This window comes from Sprattus sprattus, assembly GCF_963457725.1.
Source record: "Sprattus sprattus genome assembly, chromosome: 7".
Lineage (NCBI taxonomy): Eukaryota > Metazoa > Chordata > Actinopteri > Clupeiformes > Clupeidae > Sprattus > Sprattus sprattus.
Genome location: NC_137926.1, coordinates 10,691,680 through 10,712,298, shown reverse-complemented (window position 1 = coordinate 10,712,298; position 20,619 = coordinate 10,691,680). Strand labels below are relative to the sequence as shown.

Here is a 20,619-nt window from a genome sequence, read left to right as displayed (position 1 = left end):
GTCACTTAATTTTTTCCGCGGCTGTATATAAACAAAAATAACCACAGACATAGACTCACACACACTCATTTTATTAACATTTTATGTGGAGTTTTCATTTTTGTTTGACAGAATTAGACATTTAACAAGGTCTTGGAACAGTGACCATTTGGATGATTTGTTTCTGCTGATTCCATTTCTTCCAGATTAGCAGCGGTGGCAGGTCCCTGTGTGTGTGTATTTGTTTGCATGTGTGTATGTCCTCCGCAGACCTTATAAAAATATTTATGTCTGTGATGAAGGACACATTTTAGTGCTTCTATCTTTCTCTCTCTCTCTCTCTCTCTCTTGCTCTGTGTGTGTGTGTGTGTGTGTGTGTGTGCGTGCGTGCGTGTGTGCGTGCCTCGTGTGTGTGTGTGTGTGTGTGTGTATGCGTGTGCGTGCGTGCGTGTGGGTGTGTGCGTGTGCGTGCGTGCGTGCGTGCGTGCGTGCGTGCGTGTGTGTGCGTGCCTGCGTGCGTGTGTGTGTGTGCGTGTGTGTTCATAATCGAGTTTTGAGCATGATTGCCTGGGTGGTAAAGCTCAGTGAGCACGTGGGGGAGCTGAGGGCTCAGCTGGCTCCATAATCCAATACAATGTCCAATCATGAATCTATTTAACCACGTTACAGCTGCAGGTCAGCCAAGAGATGTTTACACACATGGGGGAGTGGTGCCGGTGGATTTGGGCAGAAAGTACACTGTGTTCACTTAAACACACACACACGCGTACACACACAATCACATTCATACACACACACACACACACACACACACAGTCACACATACACACAAATTGATACATATATTACACACACAAACACTCTTGCATGCACACACACACGCACACAGACAAACCACACACACACACACACACACACTCATAAACACTAATGCACACACACACACACACACACACACACACACACAAATCGATACATTTTACACACACATAATCACTCATGCATGCACAAACACACACACACACATACACCAAACACACACACACAGACACACACACACACACACACAGACACACACTCATAAACACTCATGCATGCACACACACACACACACAAAATGATACATTTTACACACACATAAACACTCATGTAGGAACACACACACACACACACAATATGATACATAAAACATCCCCACAAACACTTTCAGTCACATACACACGCAGGTCAGGTAAAGACATGGGCCTACAAACATGCTTGCATTACACAACGCATTTCACTCACCCTCATGCTTGCCCAGATATCTAACGCATACACACAGTATCTCATACAGTATCGCATACACACAGAAAGAAGTCATTTTCATTGGAACAGTTTATCATTTGCATCACATTCCCCATGCCCTTATGCAGAGAGAGGAGACAGACAGAGGGTAATGGGGGGAAGACAGCCAGACGATGAATACTGATGGCCCTACTGTTCTGTTTACCTGGCAAAAACATTCCTGGCTTCCCCAAAGTGTGATCCAATCTGCAAATGAAAGAGGAAAGAAGATAGCTTTGTTACAACGCGCAGGTCAGTAACATGGCGTGCGCCGTGTGCTCCACGTCAAACTCAATAGAGGCCTCCCCTCACACAATACCGCGCTGATTTGACTGTTAATCAGCACGGCTGCCTTTGCCAGTACCGGTAAAGCATGACGGATGCGGTTCAGCAGATGATGGACGCCCTCCGGTTGCTTTTGGTGTCCTTAGCGCTTGTTCCGGGGCCAGCTCTTGCAGTCCTTTTTTATCAGCCACCACCCATTATCAGCCGTGTGCTAACTGACCCCTCGACAGAGGTTACGGGCAATCTCCCATGTGAGTCAACGGGTTACTTATTAGGAGTGCAACTACAGGGAAATCAGTGCAGAAATTGCTAGTATTCCCCGGGCCACTCCAGTGTTGGTGCTTCCTATTATGGAGGTGTGAGTACCACGGGCCTTATTGTTTTGCTGCAGTAGCTGCGCTGGGCCGTGGTGGTGGTGGGGGTTGGGTCGTACACTGGCCAGCTTGTGTGCGGGGAAGCTGGGGGGTGGGGGGGCGGGGGGGTTTCAGCTGTATCTGATAGCAATCAAGCACTCCAATTGTTACCGTAAATCCACACGCAGAAAGTCAATCAAGAGGGCCTGAGGGGGCCCTGCAGCTGCAGCAGCTAGCCCAAACCATCCCCCACAAACACACACACACACACACAAAATAAACAAAAGCATATGGATGCACACGAACACACGAACACACACACACACAAAAGCATGTGTGCGCACACACATACATTTATGGACACGTACATCTATGCACGTATGAACACACACGAACATCTGTACATATCTAATTGAACCACACGCGCGCGCACACACGCACGCACGCACGCACGCACGCACGCACGCACGCACGCACGCACGCACGCACGCACACACGCACGCACACACACACACACACACACACACACACACACACACATAACACACACACACACACACACACACACACACACACACACACAGTCGAGTCAGCAGGTGGCCTTTCTCATATTCCCCTCCACTCCAGGCTAGAAACCACGGGGACCAAACCCGTGACACAGTAAAATGTGCTCCCCCAGCACATACATTTCAAAGAACATATTGACTGCTCAATGCTTTACACACACACGCAAATGCACTGGCCAGACCTGTGTTTGAGTGTGAGTCACTCATTCTTCTCAGTCAGGCGTGACTAGCATTGCTGCAGCACTGACATTGTTTCCTGACTGAGGAAACTCCTGTGTGACCAGAGTGTGAGGCTGATGACTTGCAAATAGTTTCATAACTGATGCAAATGTCTTGTGACTGACACATTGTTATGGCATGACAATGTTCCTCTCTCAGCATTGTCGTCTGGGTCTCAGGCATGCCTTGGAGGACACTCCGGCCCAGAGCTCTCGTTCTACTGAGGCACGTGCTTGAGGAGAGCCAGTCCGCCAGCGAGCCTACAGGTCTTCAGGTCTACACTCAAAAAGAATCCCATAGGTCAGCACAGCGCTTCCTGTACACCTTCATTTTGGCAATGGAATAATAAATGGACTGCATTTATACAGCGCTTGTCTAGTCATAGAGCGTTTAAAGCGCTTTACAGGTTAATGCCTCAGATATCTACCCATTCACCGACACTTTACTATCTAAGGTGCCAACCTGCACATCGGGAGCAGTTGGGGGTTCAGTGTCTTGCTCTAGGACACTTCAACATTGGTGAGGAGGAGTTGTACATATCTAAATGAACCACACGCACAAACACACACACACACACACACACACACACACACACACACACACACACACACACACACACACACACAAACACACAACCTTCCGATTGCTGAACAACTCCTCTACCTCTCCTTAACCACTATCGCCCCCTACCACTACCTCTGACATGATACAGAAGCAGCAACTCTCAACTTATTGGAACAGTTTATCAGTTAACTAATGTTGACAATGTAAAAATGAGACAAGTGTTTGGTCTTTCCTCATAGTGTCATCATTTTCATGTTACCCCACCTTCTCTGGAGCTCCTTGATGCGCACCATCATGTTCAGGTGCCCTTGGGAGTACTGCTCGATCACGTCCCGCACGTCGTACGGCTTCCTCGCTTGCTGCAGAGTGCACACGCACACACACACACACACACACACACACACACACACACACACACACACACACACACACACACACACACCAGCATGCATGCACACATACACAAACAAAAAACACACACACATACATTGTCATCAGCAGCCACCATTCCTCTCCTTTCCCCTAAGGGCCACCACTTCCATGCTTTGTTAGCGACCAGCGCGCTGCTGCTAGGAGTGAAAAAGGCCTGGGAACCCAAACAAGTCTGGACCGTGGGCCTTGTGTTTGGCCAGAAAACGTACACTGCCCTCGGGGTGTCTGGAATTTGTGAGATTTTAGGACAAAGTTTACAGGATACGGCCCTCCGGCTTGACCTACCACCCCTATTTCACGTTCCCATCCGCTATTATAAATGAACCAGAGTTAGGAACAACCCAAACTATGAGGAGAATGCCTTGAAAAATGCCAATGTTTGTGTGCGAATTGTGGGCTTACTACATGTCTGGAGGGAGGGGGAGGGGGGGGGGGGGGGGGGGGACAAGTCCCAGCAGTTGCATTTCCCTCCCCCCACCAATTACTTCAAATTTCACTGCGCAACTGAGATGCTATAAAAACTTAAGTGAGTTCTAATTAGAGCGCCATGCTGTAGCTAATGCTGGAAACGTCTTCAACTCTGGCTGCACGGGGCAGATGATGGGAAAGAGGCCCTCGAAGGAGGCGACTTTGCAGGGAGGGTCCTGGGTCACGCCTTCGTCTTTTAGTCCTGACCTGTGCCAGAATTACACAGACTTGCGTCTACAATTTACAACCTAACCCTGCTTGGGGTGTCTGCGTTCGGCTTTTGAGCGGACATGTCTCGACAAGCTCCGCGAGGCCTCGAGCTCCCTCATCATCAATTTCCACAGTACTGCAGAGAGTGCGGTTTCCCCTTCCCCCACCTCCTCAACACTTTGGCGTCTCAGCCGGCACTTACCTGGAATTTCTGCCGAGCCACAAAGTACTGCATTCGCCGGATGACTTTGATGGCTGATCTGTGAGCGTGGGTCAGTCTGGCAACACAAAAGAGACACAAAAACACTTTCTGAGTCAGTGTGTGACACAAAGCAACATATCTCTTTCTCTCTCTCTCTCACACACACTCACACACACTTTGATGCATTTCAAACTGTCTCAAAATGTAAGAAATATATACACACACATTGATACATACACATGCTTTAATATGCTTGAGAGTATGTAGCATATGTCAGCCTCCGGCCCCCAAAAAAAAGAGCTATTCCTCTCCTTGGTCTGATTAGCTTTGTGGTGTGATAGCGTGGAATAAAACAGAGTACTAGAGGGCAAATAGCTAAGCTAGGCTGCTGTCCCAGTTGTCATTCTTGTGCATTTTTAAAGGACATACTGTGTGCTGTGGTAAACATTTCATCCTAAGACCTCTTTATTTGAAAAACAACTAGTACAACGCAGGCAAATGGAAGAAACATTTTAGCCGTATTGAGCTAATTTACAGTACATAAAAAAGCCAAAGACAACTAAAGCCACATATGACACAGGATATAAGAGATAGGAAGAAGAGGAACAATTAACACCCCGCAGTTTCCAACAGGTGCTCTGACAGGGCCCAGTTGTGGTACTCATTTGTGTGAGATAAAACTCCTTCATTTAAGAGATAAACATATTTAAAGAAGATTGTTCTGAGATTTGTGTTCTGTCTTGCTTTGATATTGTCTGGCTGTCAACATAATTATGAATCATAGTGCCTTCAGATCACTTCAAATACATATTTCAGACACACTTGTTAGTTGTATCTGGATTTTCATCAAAAATAGATCCACATCTGATCATCAGGATCAGTCATAGACCTCTTACAAGGTCTGACATTCTAGATCAAGACAGATGAGGAGACAAAAATGTGATTTTATCACTGGTGTTGGTGCTGGGTTAGGCCCCACGGCAGTCTCTTTAGCTTTCCTGCTTGCACTGGGTAATCTTTAAACTGCTGGTTGCATCATCACCCATGCTGTCCAAGTCCAAGTGCCATTTAGTTTCAAGTACATTCTATTCCATTTCCCCTTTCTTTTTATCACTTTCTCCCACAGAGAAGAGCCTGGGGGTTGGTTGAGTAAGTTACAGATTTGTATCACCATTGTTTAGACACTGTAACTGGTGGTGAACACAACATGTCAAATATAAGGCTCAGAATTTCTAAACCAAAGTCTGCTAGAACTACAGTTTTATGCCACTTCATAAATAATTTCACCCTTTTGAAATCAAAACACTCATTATTACCACACATAACAAAATTGTATCAGGCATTTACCAACATTAGCCACTCCCATTCAAACTACTTGACTTCTAAACCATTTAAGAGTAAGAGGAGAGCATGTGGTGTTGATAAGGCTGACGTTGGTATCTAAAACAACAGTGTGTAATGGCAGCATCTGACTTATACGGGTTTCAACCCATATGTGTGGGTGTGACTGTCCTCTCCTGTAGGATACTTTGCAAATTATACAGTAAAAATGGTCAGTATCTAAAACAACAGTGTGTAATGGCAGCATCTGACTAATACGGTTTTCAACCCATATGTGTGGGTGTGACTGTCCTCTGCCGTAGCATACTTTGCAGATTATAGAGTAATAAATGAGAAAATTAGATAAAGCCTCGAAAGTAACCTTGAAACAAACACGGACTGGGCGTGGGCAGTAGATCAATAGAGGCTGAGGCCATTTTGAAATAATGAAGCAATATAATATGAGTCTGAGTACATTAAGACAGAGAAAGAACAGAAAAGAGTTAAAGCAAAACTAAGACAGACAAATAACGTAACCCTATATACAAACCAAGCGACAAAAAAAGTAAATAATGGAACTGAGTAATTTCAAAGTAGGAACAAAAACCATAACATAAATGCAAGAATGTGTGTGACTGTACACACTGTACACATAAGGACAAAGAGGTGCACATGCCTTACTGTGCATATGTCCTTTTATATGTCTACATAAAAGTCCAACATCACTACGCTGGCAAGAATATTGGAAAGAGTTGGCTGAATAGTCTAAGTAAAATATTCAAGTGTGTCTTTACACGTGTACCAGTGTGTCATGTCTATGTCTGCATGTGTGTGTGGATAAAGACCAAGCAATTAAGACCATGTGTGTGTATTTGTGTTTTCCGACCATGTGTGTATGTGTATGTGTATATACACGTGTACCAGTGTGTCATGTCTATATCTGTATGTGTGTGTGTGTGGATAAAGACCAAGCAATAAAGACCATGTGTGTGTATTTGTGTTTTCCGCCCATGTGTGTATGTGTATGTGTATATACCAAGTGTGTGTGTGTGTGAGTGTGTTTTTGTGTGTGACAGTAAAACTAGGGTTCATCTGGAGTTCAGTGCCAGTGGGGGTGGGGGACAGGTCATCCCCACTGAGGTGATCCTGCAGTCAGCCTCACAGCACGATGTACAGCTCACAACCGCCCAGAATACCCCCCCCCCCCCCCCCCCGCCCACCCCACACACACACACACACACACACACACACTCCACCCCCCTAAAGGTTGATGCATCACATGTATAGTTAGTCACCCTCTCCTCACCAACCACCTCAGGTTCCCATGCTAGCCTCCACACCTCCCCAGGCAGTTCAACACACTCAGCAAACCTGCTTCCAAAGCCATCGCCCTCGCCGGTCACCAGTTGCTGACAGTTCAAAGAAGATACAAGACTAATTCATATATATATATATTTTTTTATCTTAGTAGGCCCAGAGGAAAAGTCTTGACACAGCTGCCTTGTTCCTCGTAGATGCAGGAGAGCGTGTGAAACCCCGAGGCGCACCGATGGTGCGGACATCAAAGCAGTTGGTGAACCCCTCAGCAGGGGGCTAAGAGCGTGCCTTCAGAGATGGCGAAATAGTGGGGAAAAGGAACGCCGCCGCCACCGGATTCTTGAACAATCGACAACATTCCAGGCCTGCATTCTTCAGCTGGCAGGCTGGACTAGAGGACGCACATCGTAAAAAATACCTCGCCGATGATGACGGTCAGGGCCCGGAGAACAAACAAGTGTAGGCAAACGAGGGGGGGGGGGGAAAGAATCGACATGAAAAATGGAACTGTTTCAAAAACCGTGAGGCAAGGGAAAGGACGAGGTGGTTGGAGGTAGGGGGTTGGGGGGGGGGGGGCTTCCTCCTGATAACAGTGAAACAAAACCATCGTGTCACAATGGCTGGCTAGACATTGAGAAAGCCTTGCCAGCCATATGAGCATCCTACTCACCTCTTTCTCTGAGACACAGAGGGAGAGAGCGCGCACGTGTGTGTGCGCGCGAGAGAGAGGGAGTTGTGAGATAAGATCATAGTACACTTGATGGATAATAAATCACTATGCTTTGACTAGAGCCCTTTGTAGTGCACGCACAGACAGGGGGGGGGGGGGGGTGTCCTTGTTTTGACTGCCGCTGTAACTGGGTGTGTGAGAGGACCAAGCAGGCCCCTTTTGTGAAGTCAACAAGCTTTTCTGAGGTCTTAATTAGAGGTTTGGGGTTAACTAAAGGCCCGAGTAGACAATGCACCGCTAGAGCGTTGTAAAACACTGACATCAAAGAGTCCTCGAAACATGTATCTCTCTCTGTCTTTCTCTCTCTCTCGCTCTCTCTCTCTCTTTCTCTCTCTTCTTTCTTCCTCCTTCCCCCTCCCTCCCAGTGTCTTCAAAACATACCAGGAAATGCATGTGAACAATTCCCAAACAAGCTGGTTTCTTTCCTTCTCTCTCTTCTCTCTCCCTCTTTCTCTCTCTCTGCTGTGTAAAGAGGATGTGTCTGAGATTAGACATGATTGGGAGAGAAAACACATGCCATGAAAACACGAACCACATGCGGCTCTGATCGAGGTTCCGCCGGCCCCGCAAATGTGAGCACATGTTCGCCGAGCGACCATGAAAGGAGAGTAGCATGTTTGACACGGGTTAGCGCTGGATGGGCGCAGATGGCACACTCCACAGCATTTGGCAGACAGGGACCGTGTAGCGTTGCACCCATCTCCTAACCTCCCTTCATCTCTCTCTCTCTCTCTCTCTATCACTCTCTCTTTCTCTCTCTCTTGAGTGACTCTGATTACTGTCAGGCCCCTGCAGCTGAGCAGCAAGTCATTTTTCTTTCGTTAATGTCAAACCCACAAAGCACCGCCCCAACTCTGCACTTAACAGAGAGTCGTCGCCTCAGCGAAACAGCGCTGGCACTGTGGCACCATTTTTATTCACTGTCATATGATTTCAATGAGAAGACTGTATGGCCCAGTGAATGCGAGCTTGTGGACGGGCCAAGCCTAGCGCTCCTTCTCACGAGGTCAGCTGTGGCAACTTGTGTGGACGTTTCTTTTTTTTTTTTGGGAGATCTTTGAAAGGGCCGACCCCTTTTTTTAAATCAAACAGAGCCTTAACCCCGTGTCATCTCTCAGACTCTCCCTCTCTCTCGCTCTTCCTCTCTCTCAGCATTTTACAGAGGTTTTACTGTTTGTTTTGTTTAAAAGCCATTAGAACTGGTCTGCTCAGTTGTGAAGATGTGAAATGAAAAATTGACATTTAATAAAAAAATAAGTGGCAATATTTATAGCCTTTACTGCTAAAATACATTTGAAAGATAACCTTGAGAATCAAGATAATAGTGTCAACTCTGATTGCTTGTTTAGAGAGTTTCAATTCTTCCTTCCTTCATACACAGAACCACCGAAACGATTCTTCTCGTCTTAGTAAGAGTAGCAGTGCAGGTCTGGCCGTCAGTTTTGTCGGTTTCAGACTGGCGCGCAGCCACCATCCCAGCGGCACGTCTCCAGGGAGTTTTCCCTCAACCTCAAACCCAGAGCGGCCATCTGAATGACCAAATATGACCAGAGGGGGAGAAGCACACAAACCTTCAATTTTCTCGCCACTCTAATGGTACCCACTCGCCCCTTGGCTGCCCCGGAGTGCTCCACAGCCCCCCAACAGTGCTCCAAAAGCATACTGTGGTAACTGGAGCTTGTTTGCACATTTCGGTAATTGAATTTCATGAGTAATGTGGTTTAAATTTGACTCAGAACCCCCCCTCTCTCCTATTTTTTCATATATATACTTGATGGATGGATGACAAATCAAAAAAGTGAGATGAAAAAAAAACAAAAAAACACAGTATTGATTTCTGACGGGACTATCACGGGACCGAGTGCAAATAAACTGACAAAGGCTGTTATTTTTCAGTGCTGCAGTATCGGGTTGCGGCGGGTGGCTAATGGAAAAGTTTCAGACCGGCGGGCGACCGCTGCGCTCTCTCCCTTCTGTTTGTTTTACGATTCCAGAAGGTCCGACTCCTACAGTAGCTTTCACCAATATTATCTCACCTACGAGTAAACACTGGGCAAACACAACACCCTCTCGGTGTCTCAAAGCACCCGTGCAGTGGAGCGCTTTACATCACAGGGTGTGCAAAAAACAATCCGTCTCGGTGGCTAAACGGATTGTAAACAGTTCTCAAGCACCTCCGTCACAGTGAGGCGATGCCGTTTTAACTGTGGTGGCACCCTCATCTCCAACCCCACCTGGATGGAGGCCAGTTAAGCGGGAAGACCCCGATACTGTTTGTGTAGATACTGTAGAGTGCTGAGTATTCTTTTAGTGTAAATATAGTGCTGTTCCAACTGGCCCAAAGCTCATGGTCTGAAGGACAAGTCATGAAGCAAATGGTGAAAGCTGTAGGTCTATTGCTAGCATATGTGCACACACACACGCACACACACACACACACACACACACACACATAGACACACACAAAGAAAAAATAGACACAAACACCCTAGCAGTTGTCAGTGTGCACACATGCTCAAACTCACACACACACATGCTCACACACACACACACACACACACACACACACATGCTCACACACACACACACACACACACACACACACACACACACACACACACGCTCTCACACACACACACACACACACACACACACACATGCTCACACACACACAAATGTTGGAGTGCAGGCACGCCTGAGTCCCTGCAGAGCACAGAAATGTGATGACTCTGGCTGTGTGGTTGTGATTAACACATGGGGAATGTCCACTCTGATTGGCTGGCAGAAACCTTTGTGTGGCACGATGCGTGGTGGCTCGACCAGGGGGCAGGGGAGGCACGGATGGGCCTTGATCACACAGCAGCATCACTTCATCTCAAGCTGCGAGAGGCTAATTTTAAACGAGCAGGCGCGCAGATCAAAGGCCCACGCAAGTGGCCAGCGAGCGCAGAGACAAAAGCAGGGGATGGGGGGTTTCATGTGCCGTGCCATACCACCAGCGAGAGAGAGAGCAAGAGAGACAGAGAGGGGAAAGGGGGAGGGAGGGAAAGAGAGAGAGAGAAAAAAAGAAAAAGGAAACATCAACACAGCTGTCCCACTTGTTTGTGTCTCATCTTCAGGGCAAGAAAGAGAATGACTAAAGACTTTTGATGGAACCATTTCTCTCTCTTTCTCTTTCTGCCCACAAGTCTTTCGCTAATGCTTTGCTATTTTAATTCATGCCAGGCCCCACTGATGGGAAATGATGAGATGCTAGAGGCAAACAGAAACTTTATCAATTCACTGTGATAAAGAAATGTATCATTTTCCTTCCACATAAAACAGTACCCTAAAACCCACGGTCCTACACGGCTTTCATCGGCTAAACTTTGGTTTCTTTTCAAGTGTATGGGTGCTAGGCAGAACAGTTTGGCACAAGGTGATTGCATTACATTTTATATGTTAGTTCATACCCTGGTGACGGGAAATACTCTTTTCTGATTGGCTGACAGGTGTCCTCATAATTCTGTATAATGAGCCACATTTGAAGTATAAAGCAGAGCCATGTAGAGTAATTTCTTTTTATTATATCCTATTGTATCCTATTTCCATGTCTCCTCAGCATTTTTAGATATGAGTTTTTTAAACTTACCACCCAGACTTATTTGTGGCTTCCCTTTTAACTACAGAGACACATCGCAACAAAGGAAGGCTGCCTCCTTCATACAACTAAGAGGCGTTTTTTTCGGTGGGACCCACCCAGGTTTAATGATGGTGCACTTAATACTGTGTTATTACTGGGGCCAGAAGTGAGGCAGACGCTGTGGAGCTGTGGAGCTTTTCAGGGTGCGGTGTGCGGGTGGGGGTGGGAAAAGAATGGCCTGGAGATGCTGGCACTGAGCGGAAGCTTTGGAAGCGTGCGCTAGGCTCTGGAGCCGTGGCCTGTTCTAACCCATTAGAACTGAGGGCTGGCCTGCAGGAGTGGGTGGGGGGGGGCTGGAGGGAGAGAGCTGGCTGGGCCTGGTGACAGCTCTTGGACCGGGCTGTGAGGAGCAGACCAGGCGGGATGGAGGGGTTGGAGAGGAGGAGGGATGGAGGAAGGAAGGGGGAGATGTAGACCTGCACTAAGCTCCAGGGCTTTTAATGATGAGGGCTGTGTTCTCTGCCAGAGTCTCCCTGTGCTGCTCGGGGAGGGGGGGGGGGGAGGGTGGGGGGGGTGGAGCTGGGGCTGCCTGCTCCTGACTCTGCTCGGAGTTCTCGGCTGATACTCCTGGCACCGGGGAGAGGAAGCCGGTTTCAGCTCCTATCAGCGTCAGCGCGCCGTGCGGCTCGTTACCAGCTGCGGCAGCACACCGGAGACGTGTCCTTTGGTTTTAACGCTGACGGCACAGCCGGCTCCAACGGGGTGGACCTCAACACCGCGACCAGAAAAGACGTGAATCTCCTGCCTGAAGTCTCTAAACCGGATGCTGGGCCCAATGTTCCTTGACAGGGGGGGAAGACGATGGCCAGCACACAGACTGCACCCCCCACCACCCCCCCACAAGAGCAAAAAGAGCAGCAAGGACTAATAAGAGACAGGGGGTCCAGCAGAGATGCCCACTGTGCCGCTCATGATGAGGGCTTGCTGACACCACAGGCCACAGGGGTCAGTGGGAAGGGCAGATCCTCACGAGAGGTTTTTAAAGGCTGATGAAAGGGACAAGCACACAGGCCATTGGTGTGTGGGTATAAGTATGCAAGTGTGTGTGTGTGTGTGTGTGTGTGTGTGTGTGTGTGTGTGTGTGTGTGTGTGTGTGTATGTGTGTGTGTGTGTGTGTGTGCGTGTGTGTGTTAGTGTGTTTGTGTGTGTGTATTTGTATGTGTGTGTGTGTGTGTGTCTGTGTGTATGTGTGTATGTGTGTGTGTGTGTGTGTGTGTGTGTGTGTGCATGTGTAATAAAAGGAAGGGGAAATGACAGGACTTTTTTTCTGAGCATAAATGGTCGTGTAATCAGCCTTCAAAGACCTGTAGCCATATGTGGAGCAGCTCATACAGCTACAGAAAAAAGTATAGATAATAGTCATTCAAGCATGCACACAATCACAAGCACTCAGACCCCCACATACATACACAGACACCCACAAACACACACACGAAAACAGATATGCACTCATGCCACACCTACCACATGGAAAAACACATACACTGTAAACACATCTCAAAACACACCAACACAATCCAGACATGACCACAAACCCACAGGGCTCTGAGCATGACTATACTTCAAGGGCTGCAAATACTATGAGTTTGTGTGTGTGTGTGTGTGAGAGACAGTGAGAGAGTGAGTGCCTGCATGGGTGGACGAGGTCTATGTGAGTGCATGGGTATGTCTGTGTGACTGTGTATATTTGTATATATGTGTGAGAGTGTGCTTGTGTGTGTGTGTGTGTGTGAGAGACAGTGAGAGAGTGTGAGTGTCTGCATGGGTCTATGTGAGGGCATGGGTATGTCTGTGTGACTATATGTGTGTATTTTTGATATATGTGTGAGAGTGTGTGTGTGTGTGTGTGTGTGTGTAGGTGTGAGACAATAAGGGAGTGAGTGTCTGCATGGGTGTACAAGGTCTATGTGAGAGCATTGGTATGTCTGTGTGAGTATGTGGGTATTTGTATATATACGTGTGTGTGTGTGTGTGTGTGTGTGTGTGCGTGTGCGTGTGCGTGTGTGTATTCTTGGGGAGAGCAATGTGGCGCTGTGTGTATTAAGTTTCTCCCATTGCACAATGAAGCCGTGGAGGACAAGCGAGGTGCCGGAGAAGGATTTACAATTCATGGCTTAATAGGATTGCGAGCTGTTTAGCAGGATTAGGCATGTTAGAGAAAGAATCTATTTATTGCTGCCAGTCAGGGGGTCGCACTAGAAAAAAAAAAGACACACACACTAGACCCCTTGTTTTTCTTGAGGCAATTTCAAGGCTGGAGGGGGCACTGATCCATTAAGGTTCTACCCCCAGCTTCTCTGGCGATACTGGGATTAAATTGACTGCCTTTTGTTTCTGATGGTGGATGATAATCCTGTGGTACGTGAGAGTGGCAATGCTGCATTATTGAACCCACCCCCCCGAAGGAGGCCAAGTGGGATGTACCCCTGGCCTGGCTCGGGCGATGTCCACAGGCAGGGCCTCTGGAGCAGGGTTAGAGTAAGGGTAAGTACCCCGGGCCTGGCTCGGGCGTCTGGAGCAGGGAGCCGTGACCCCCGCACTGCACCTTTGGTCTGAGGCCGGTGCACTGAGGAGCCCGAGCTGCTCTCCTGTGAAAGAAGTTATTCTTTCATCGGTGTGACTGTGCCCTCCCCTTTTTACAACCACCCCACCATCCCACATGCTTTCATTTACACCTCCCCCCCCCCTCACACACACACACACACACACACACCATCCTCCTGCCCCACAGATAGAGGGGGTGGGAGTGGGTGGGGCAGAGTGGCATAAAAGCCCCCCGTGTTTAATTAACTCTTGCTCTATTGATTAGCTCTTTTGTTAACCCGCTACACACACACACACACAGCCATCAGTGTGAGGCAGGAGACACCTGACACTGAGGGTTTGCCTTCATGCATATGTCTATTCGAGTGTGTGCATGGGTGAGTAGGTCTTTGTGTGTGTGTGTGTGTGTGTGAGTGTGTGTGTGTGTGTGTGTGTGTGTGAGAGTGGGTGTGTGTGTGTGTGTGTGTGTGTGTGTAGCTGGAAAAAGCACCGACGTGTGCTGTTGTTGCAGACATCACCTCTTTGCTGTGCCGGGCTCATTAGCGGTGAGACTGATGGATTTTCAATGTGTGTCTGACATCACACTACACCAGACAGAACAAACTCACAGAGGGGAAACTGGAGAGAGAGAGAGAGAAAGAGAGAGAGAGAGAGAGAGAACAAGAGGAAGAAAGACAGAGAAAGAAGAGGAAAGAAAGAGAAATAAAGTGAGAGAGCACACGAGGAGGACAGGAAAGGGCTGCTGACAGTGAGAGCTTATCCTCTCCCTCAGGCCCTGAAGGTGTTAGGGGCCCCAGAATGACCAGCACCAGAGCAGTCATCCATCACAAGACCATACACACACACACACACACACACACACACACACACACACACATACACCCGTGCACCATATCCATACACACACACACACACACACTCAGGTACCATATTCATACACACACACACACACACATGCATGCACCATGTCCATACACACACTCAGACACACACACACACAGCCCCACACACTCCCACACACGCCCAAAAACACTTTCTCTGCTTTATACATAAACACACTCACTCAAACCAGCTCCACCGGTAGAAAAGGCATCCATCTCAGTCACACAGCAATGAGCAGGTAATTAGTGGGCCCCCTTTTGAACAAGGTGCCTCTGATACCACAGGCTATCAGGAGCCCAGAGAGGCAGCTCTGGAGGCCTCTGAAGGATGGGTATAGAAGGAAGGGTGGCCTTTGGGCGGGGAAACATGGCTAGGGAAAATATTTAACAGGGTAGGGCGGAATCTATGAAGCAGCACTATGGTTTCGACTGAGCTACATATCAGGCAGAAGGGTTTTATTACTTTTATTATGATTTTAATATTTCAAGAAAGCCTATCGGAACATCAGGTTCTGATACGATGTTGACCATTATTTTATTGCTCCTGCTGCTTGCTTTTATTGATTTTATGTAAAGCACTTTGAATTGCAACTCTTGTACGAAATGTGCTATATAAATAAAGTCTTAATTACTTACTTACTTACTATTATGGCCCTTGCTCCAGCGGTTGCATCAACATGGACATTTGAGCGCTCATAACTTCTGATAAAGCGAGAGGGGGAAAAAGAGAAGCACTCCCTAAATACTATATCTTGTGTACTCCTACACAGTCATTGGCACGGGCCATTAGATATGAAACAGCCAAAGGAGAGGGGTGCTTTTCAGATGTCTTTGTGCAAACACGCACAAATGTGTACCCTTGCGTACGCGTACACACACACACACACACACACACACACACGAGATGACAAACATTTGTGCACACACGCATACACATATGTTGACACACACACATGCACTTGCACTTGCACATACACACACATTCATGTACACACACACACACATGCACGTACCCACTTGCACATACACACATGTCCGTGTACACACAAACACACATCCATGTACACACACACACACACACACACTTGCACATACACCCGTCCATGTACACACACACACACACACACACACGCACGCATACACACACTTTTGTAGTACAGTCAGTCTGGCTCCCTGACGTGGTGGGGATATCATTTCAGGTCAGGGATCCAGAGCAGCACTTCTGCCAAACAGACAGGCTTACAGGACCCTTCTGATGCATCCTGGAACAGAGGTGAGGAAATCAATACCTTGCTCGCTTGCCAAGAGGGAAGGCCTCATCCCTCTCTCTTGAACTTCCCTCTCTATCTCTATCTCTCCCTCTCCCTCACTCGCGTTCTCTCTGTTTCAGTTGGATACAACACAAGCCCCTAAAGGTTCAGTTCATTTCTCAGGATCATTAGATTATAACGTTAACTGGATATCTTATTGGCTGATTGTAATGCAAGATGCAACGAGACACTCCCACGGCTGAGAAAGAGAGAGAGAGAGAGAGAGAGAGAGAGAGAGAGAGAGAGAGTGGAGGAGGTCAAGTTTGCAAAGGCTCTCACTTCTTAAGGAGCTCAGTGAGTTATGCAGTAACAACTTGAACCTAAAAAAGCAGAAGAGGCAGAAGACAGAAGAAAAAAAAAAGAGGATGGTAGAACGGTAGAAAGATAGAGCGATTAAGCGAATGAAGGGAGGGATACAGTAAAAAAAGAAAAAGGGAAAGGCAGCAGACAGATAGATGGGAGTAGTTGCTGGGGATGGCATGGGGGGGATTTAGGTCCCAGAGATAAGCGGTCTGTTTTGGCAGACGGCTGCTTTATGTGGCTGCGGGACCCGTTCATAGACTTAGCGCGGGCTGTCAGAGGCTGTAGCTGCGGAGGGCTATGAAAGCAAGCCATTTCTGCTCCGTTATCTCTGTCGCCGCCAGTCTGATCAGAGACTACATCCCGAGGTCCCACTCACACACTCCATCACGGTCAACTTCAGAGGAGGTGGAGGCGACACACACCGTCTTCCGTCTCCACAGTTCTCTTTTTATTGGTCTCTCTGTCTCCCTTCACACTCTCACACACACACACACACACACACACACTCTCATTTCTCTCGTTCCATGTTCCTTTCGTTCTTAACCCTCATACACACACACAAACACACACACACACACACTCTCATTTCTCTTGATCCATGTTCCTTTCGTTCTTAACCCTCGTACACGCACACACACACACACACACACACACACACACACAGGTCATTAGTTCCACGCATGCTGTTTGTGGGGATCGGATGACTGGGCAGGGAGAGTTCAGCACCAAGGGGAATGGGATGAAAGATGATATGAATGTTTTCTGTGGGCAACAAGGATAGATTTGGGAAATTGACCCCGCCAAGGGTTTTCTCTGCGACCTCAACCGGGGAGAGGAGGGCGTCACAGTGCATTATGGGCCCACCTCTCGCACTCTGACCTCGCCTAATGGCTGGCCCTGCTCGTCTTTTATTTTTTCTCCCTCCCCAACACCCCGTCCCCCTCCTCCCCTCGACCCCTCCTTCTTCGGAGCAGGCAAGTGTAAATCCTTCACAAAAAAGTGACACCCAAAAAAGGGAAGGTCAGCGAGAAAAGAAAATATGGAGAGAAAAAAAGGCCGACTCCCAGACGGTAATCTTCCACGGATCTGCCGGATTCGACCCCTCCTAAAATCAACACCAGCAATCAACGTCACTTAAAGTTAAAGTATTCCGATGGTATGGAGAGGTGCTGCAGAGGGCACCTCCACCACAGCGGAAGAGGAGATAAAGGTTGGCGTGATGGTGTGACGGTGTTTAGCGCTTCATTCATTCGGAAAGGAAAACATGATTTATCTGATTGAGAACATATCCAAATTTAGGAAAAACACTGCGAGGGCAAAACAGCGGGCATGCAAAGCACAACAGTGGCCAGTAACACCTGAAAAACACCTCTTTCACACGGCTTAGTCAAATAAAAGCAATGAACTTCACAGGTTGCCGGACACATCAGGGAGGGCTTTTGGAGCGGATACCCTGCACTGAGGCCACTAATCTTTCCTTTTTCCCAAAGTGTCCAGATCAAGTGCAGCATTGCGTTCTAGGACATTCTGAGTTCCATAGTCCCATCTTTCCTTTTCCTCAAAGTGTCCTGATCAAATGCAGCATTCCGTTCTAGGTCATTCTGAGTTCCATGTAAAGCAATAAAGTACATGACTTTCCCTATCACACAAAATGTGTGTGTCTGTGTGTGTGTGTGTCTTGAGGCGTGACACTGAAGGCATGTGCTGAAATAATATACCGGCCAACACGTCCTGTTTTTATGACGGCCATATTTCCAAAATAAAATGCAGCAGCACAATGCGCATTTTGTGGGGGAAACCCTTCGGAGTGTCACATGAAATGGATGAGTGAAAGGAAGGCTTCACCGTGAGCATTCATATCTAAACACAGCTGGCGCGCCGCCTGGGAAAGAACACGCTTGCCGACAGCACAGCAAATCCAATTGCCCTTTTATTCGCAATAACTCTTTAATTTGCGATCAGCTGACAGATTGAGACCTGGGAACGCGTTGTAACGTCTGATGGAGTGGGACGTTAAACTGAGGGACTGGGGGGCATACGAGCAGGAGCAAATAAGGAACAGAGCCATGGCAGCGCAAAAAAAAAAATAGATAGGTGAAATAGAGACAAAAACAGAGAGAGAAAGACAGAGAGAAATCAGAACCGCTCAGCTCCGTCCAGGAGCTCAAAGGGAGTGTTATGAGAGCGGTTATCTCCGGCACAGCTCAGCTCATGGGAACAGGGTGCAAAGCCATAATTGGAGGCTTGTCGAGAGCTGGCTTCTCCGTCCAAATGATGGAGGCCTGGGCTCCTTTGCCGAGACACATTCGGGAGGTGGGAACACTGGGAGCTTTCAGCGGCAAGCGTAACACTGTAATAGAATCATTTAGCCGTGCGGTGGGTGTAGGGGTGGGGGGGTGACAGGCCCTGATAGATGGGATGGTGCCAGACTGCAGAGAGGAGTGTGTGAGGAGGGGGGGGGGGGTTACAATTGATCACTCAGGCAAGACAGGGGCTTGGTCTTTAGTGGTTTGTTTGAATTAGTGTGTGTGCGTGTTTGTGAGTGTGTTTGTTTGTGTAAGTCTATAATATAAAAACTGAAGACTCACCATATATGAGTCCACAGAATGCATCTGTGTATCATTAATCCGCAAATGGGAGTGTGTGTGAGTGAGAGAGCGAGAGAGAGAGAGAGCGAGAGAGAGAGAGAGAGAGAGAGAGAGAGAGAGAGAGAGAGAGTGAGAGAGGCAGAAAACGAGAGAGACTGTGTGTGTATGTGTATGTGTATGTATGAATGTGCATGAGTAAGCAATACTAACTAGTGTTTTTAGGTTGGCTGTCACCACCACAGACCAAGCAGCATTCTGGTGAGTGGAGTCATGAACTGCAGGGTGATGTACGCCTATCTCAGAAGAAGGCTGTAATTAACAAGCTGCTTCTATAATCTCTGACAGAAGGTCAAAACTCCAGGACAGCCCAAAATGAAGTGCCAGTACACAGGGCCGCTTGAGGAGTCTTCTCGGCTCAGACCCCCCCCCCCCCCCCCCCCCCACACAAAAAAAAAAGAAAATTTAAGAGAGAGAGAAGCAGACAGAGATAGAGGAGCATGCAGGCCCGCGACTGTGTGTGTGTGTGGTGTGTGGTGTGTGGTGTGTGTGGTGTGTGGTGTGTGTGTGTGGTGTGTGTGTGTGTGTGTGTGCGTGTGTGTGTTTGTGTGTGTGTGTGTGTGTGTGTGTGTGTGTGTGTGTGGTGTGTGTGACTGTGTGTGTGTGTGTGTGTGTGTGTGTGTGTGTGTGTGTGTGTGTGTGTGTGTGTGTGTGTGGGGGGGGGGGGGGGGGGGGTCTCTTGGAGACGGGCCTGCTGGATTGGGCTGGACTCTCTTACTGTGAGTGGCTGAAGCTGCCAGGAGAGGTACGGTCCGGCTGCTCTATATCTCATGTGGGACAGTTTTATAGATCTGCTGGGGACCCACTACACACAAAAGAACAGGAGAGAGGGAGAGAGAGATAGAGGGAGATAGAGGGAGATAGAGAGAGAGAGAGGGAGAGAGAGATAGAGGGAGATAGAGAGAGGGGGAGAGAGATAGAGGGAGATAGAGAGAGGGAGAGGGGGAGAGATAGAGGGAGATAGAGAGAGGGAGAGAGAGAGGGAGGGAGAGAGAGAGGGGGAGAGAGGGAGATAGAGGGAGATAGAGAGAAGGAGAGGGAGATAGAGGGAGATAGAGAGAAGGAGAGAGATAGAGAGAGATAGAGAGGAAGAGAGAGAGAGGGAGGGAGAGAGAGAGATAGAGGGAGATAGAGAGAGGGAGAGAGAGAGAGAGAGAGAGAGAGAGAGAGAGAGGCGATGGATCCAAATGGCTCCTGAAGTTACTGCTCTGTAACACTGATCCTGCATCTCCTACTGACCTAAAAACCTGACCTGGCATTAGATGCCAAGCTAAATAGGATGCTAT

General features: G+C 48.0%; 1 protein-coding gene across 1 annotated transcript in view; it reads right to left on the bottom strand.

The window, feature by feature from the left end:
• Positions 1-20,619, bottom strand: part of kcnq1.2 (potassium voltage-gated channel, KQT-like subfamily, member 1.2) — a gene marked incomplete at both ends in the record, with an annotated part of 145,754 nt that overhangs the window by 48,873 nt on the left and 76,262 nt on the right. Inside the window, 3 exons of the mRNA XM_080842988.1 lie at positions 1,469-1,509; positions 3,554-3,648; positions 4,602-4,677. Of these exons, the coding sequence (XP_080699114.1) occupies positions 1,469-1,509; positions 3,554-3,648; positions 4,602-4,677 (212 nt within the window). The remainder of the gene's footprint in view (positions 1-1,468; positions 1,510-3,553; positions 3,649-4,601; positions 4,678-20,619) is intronic.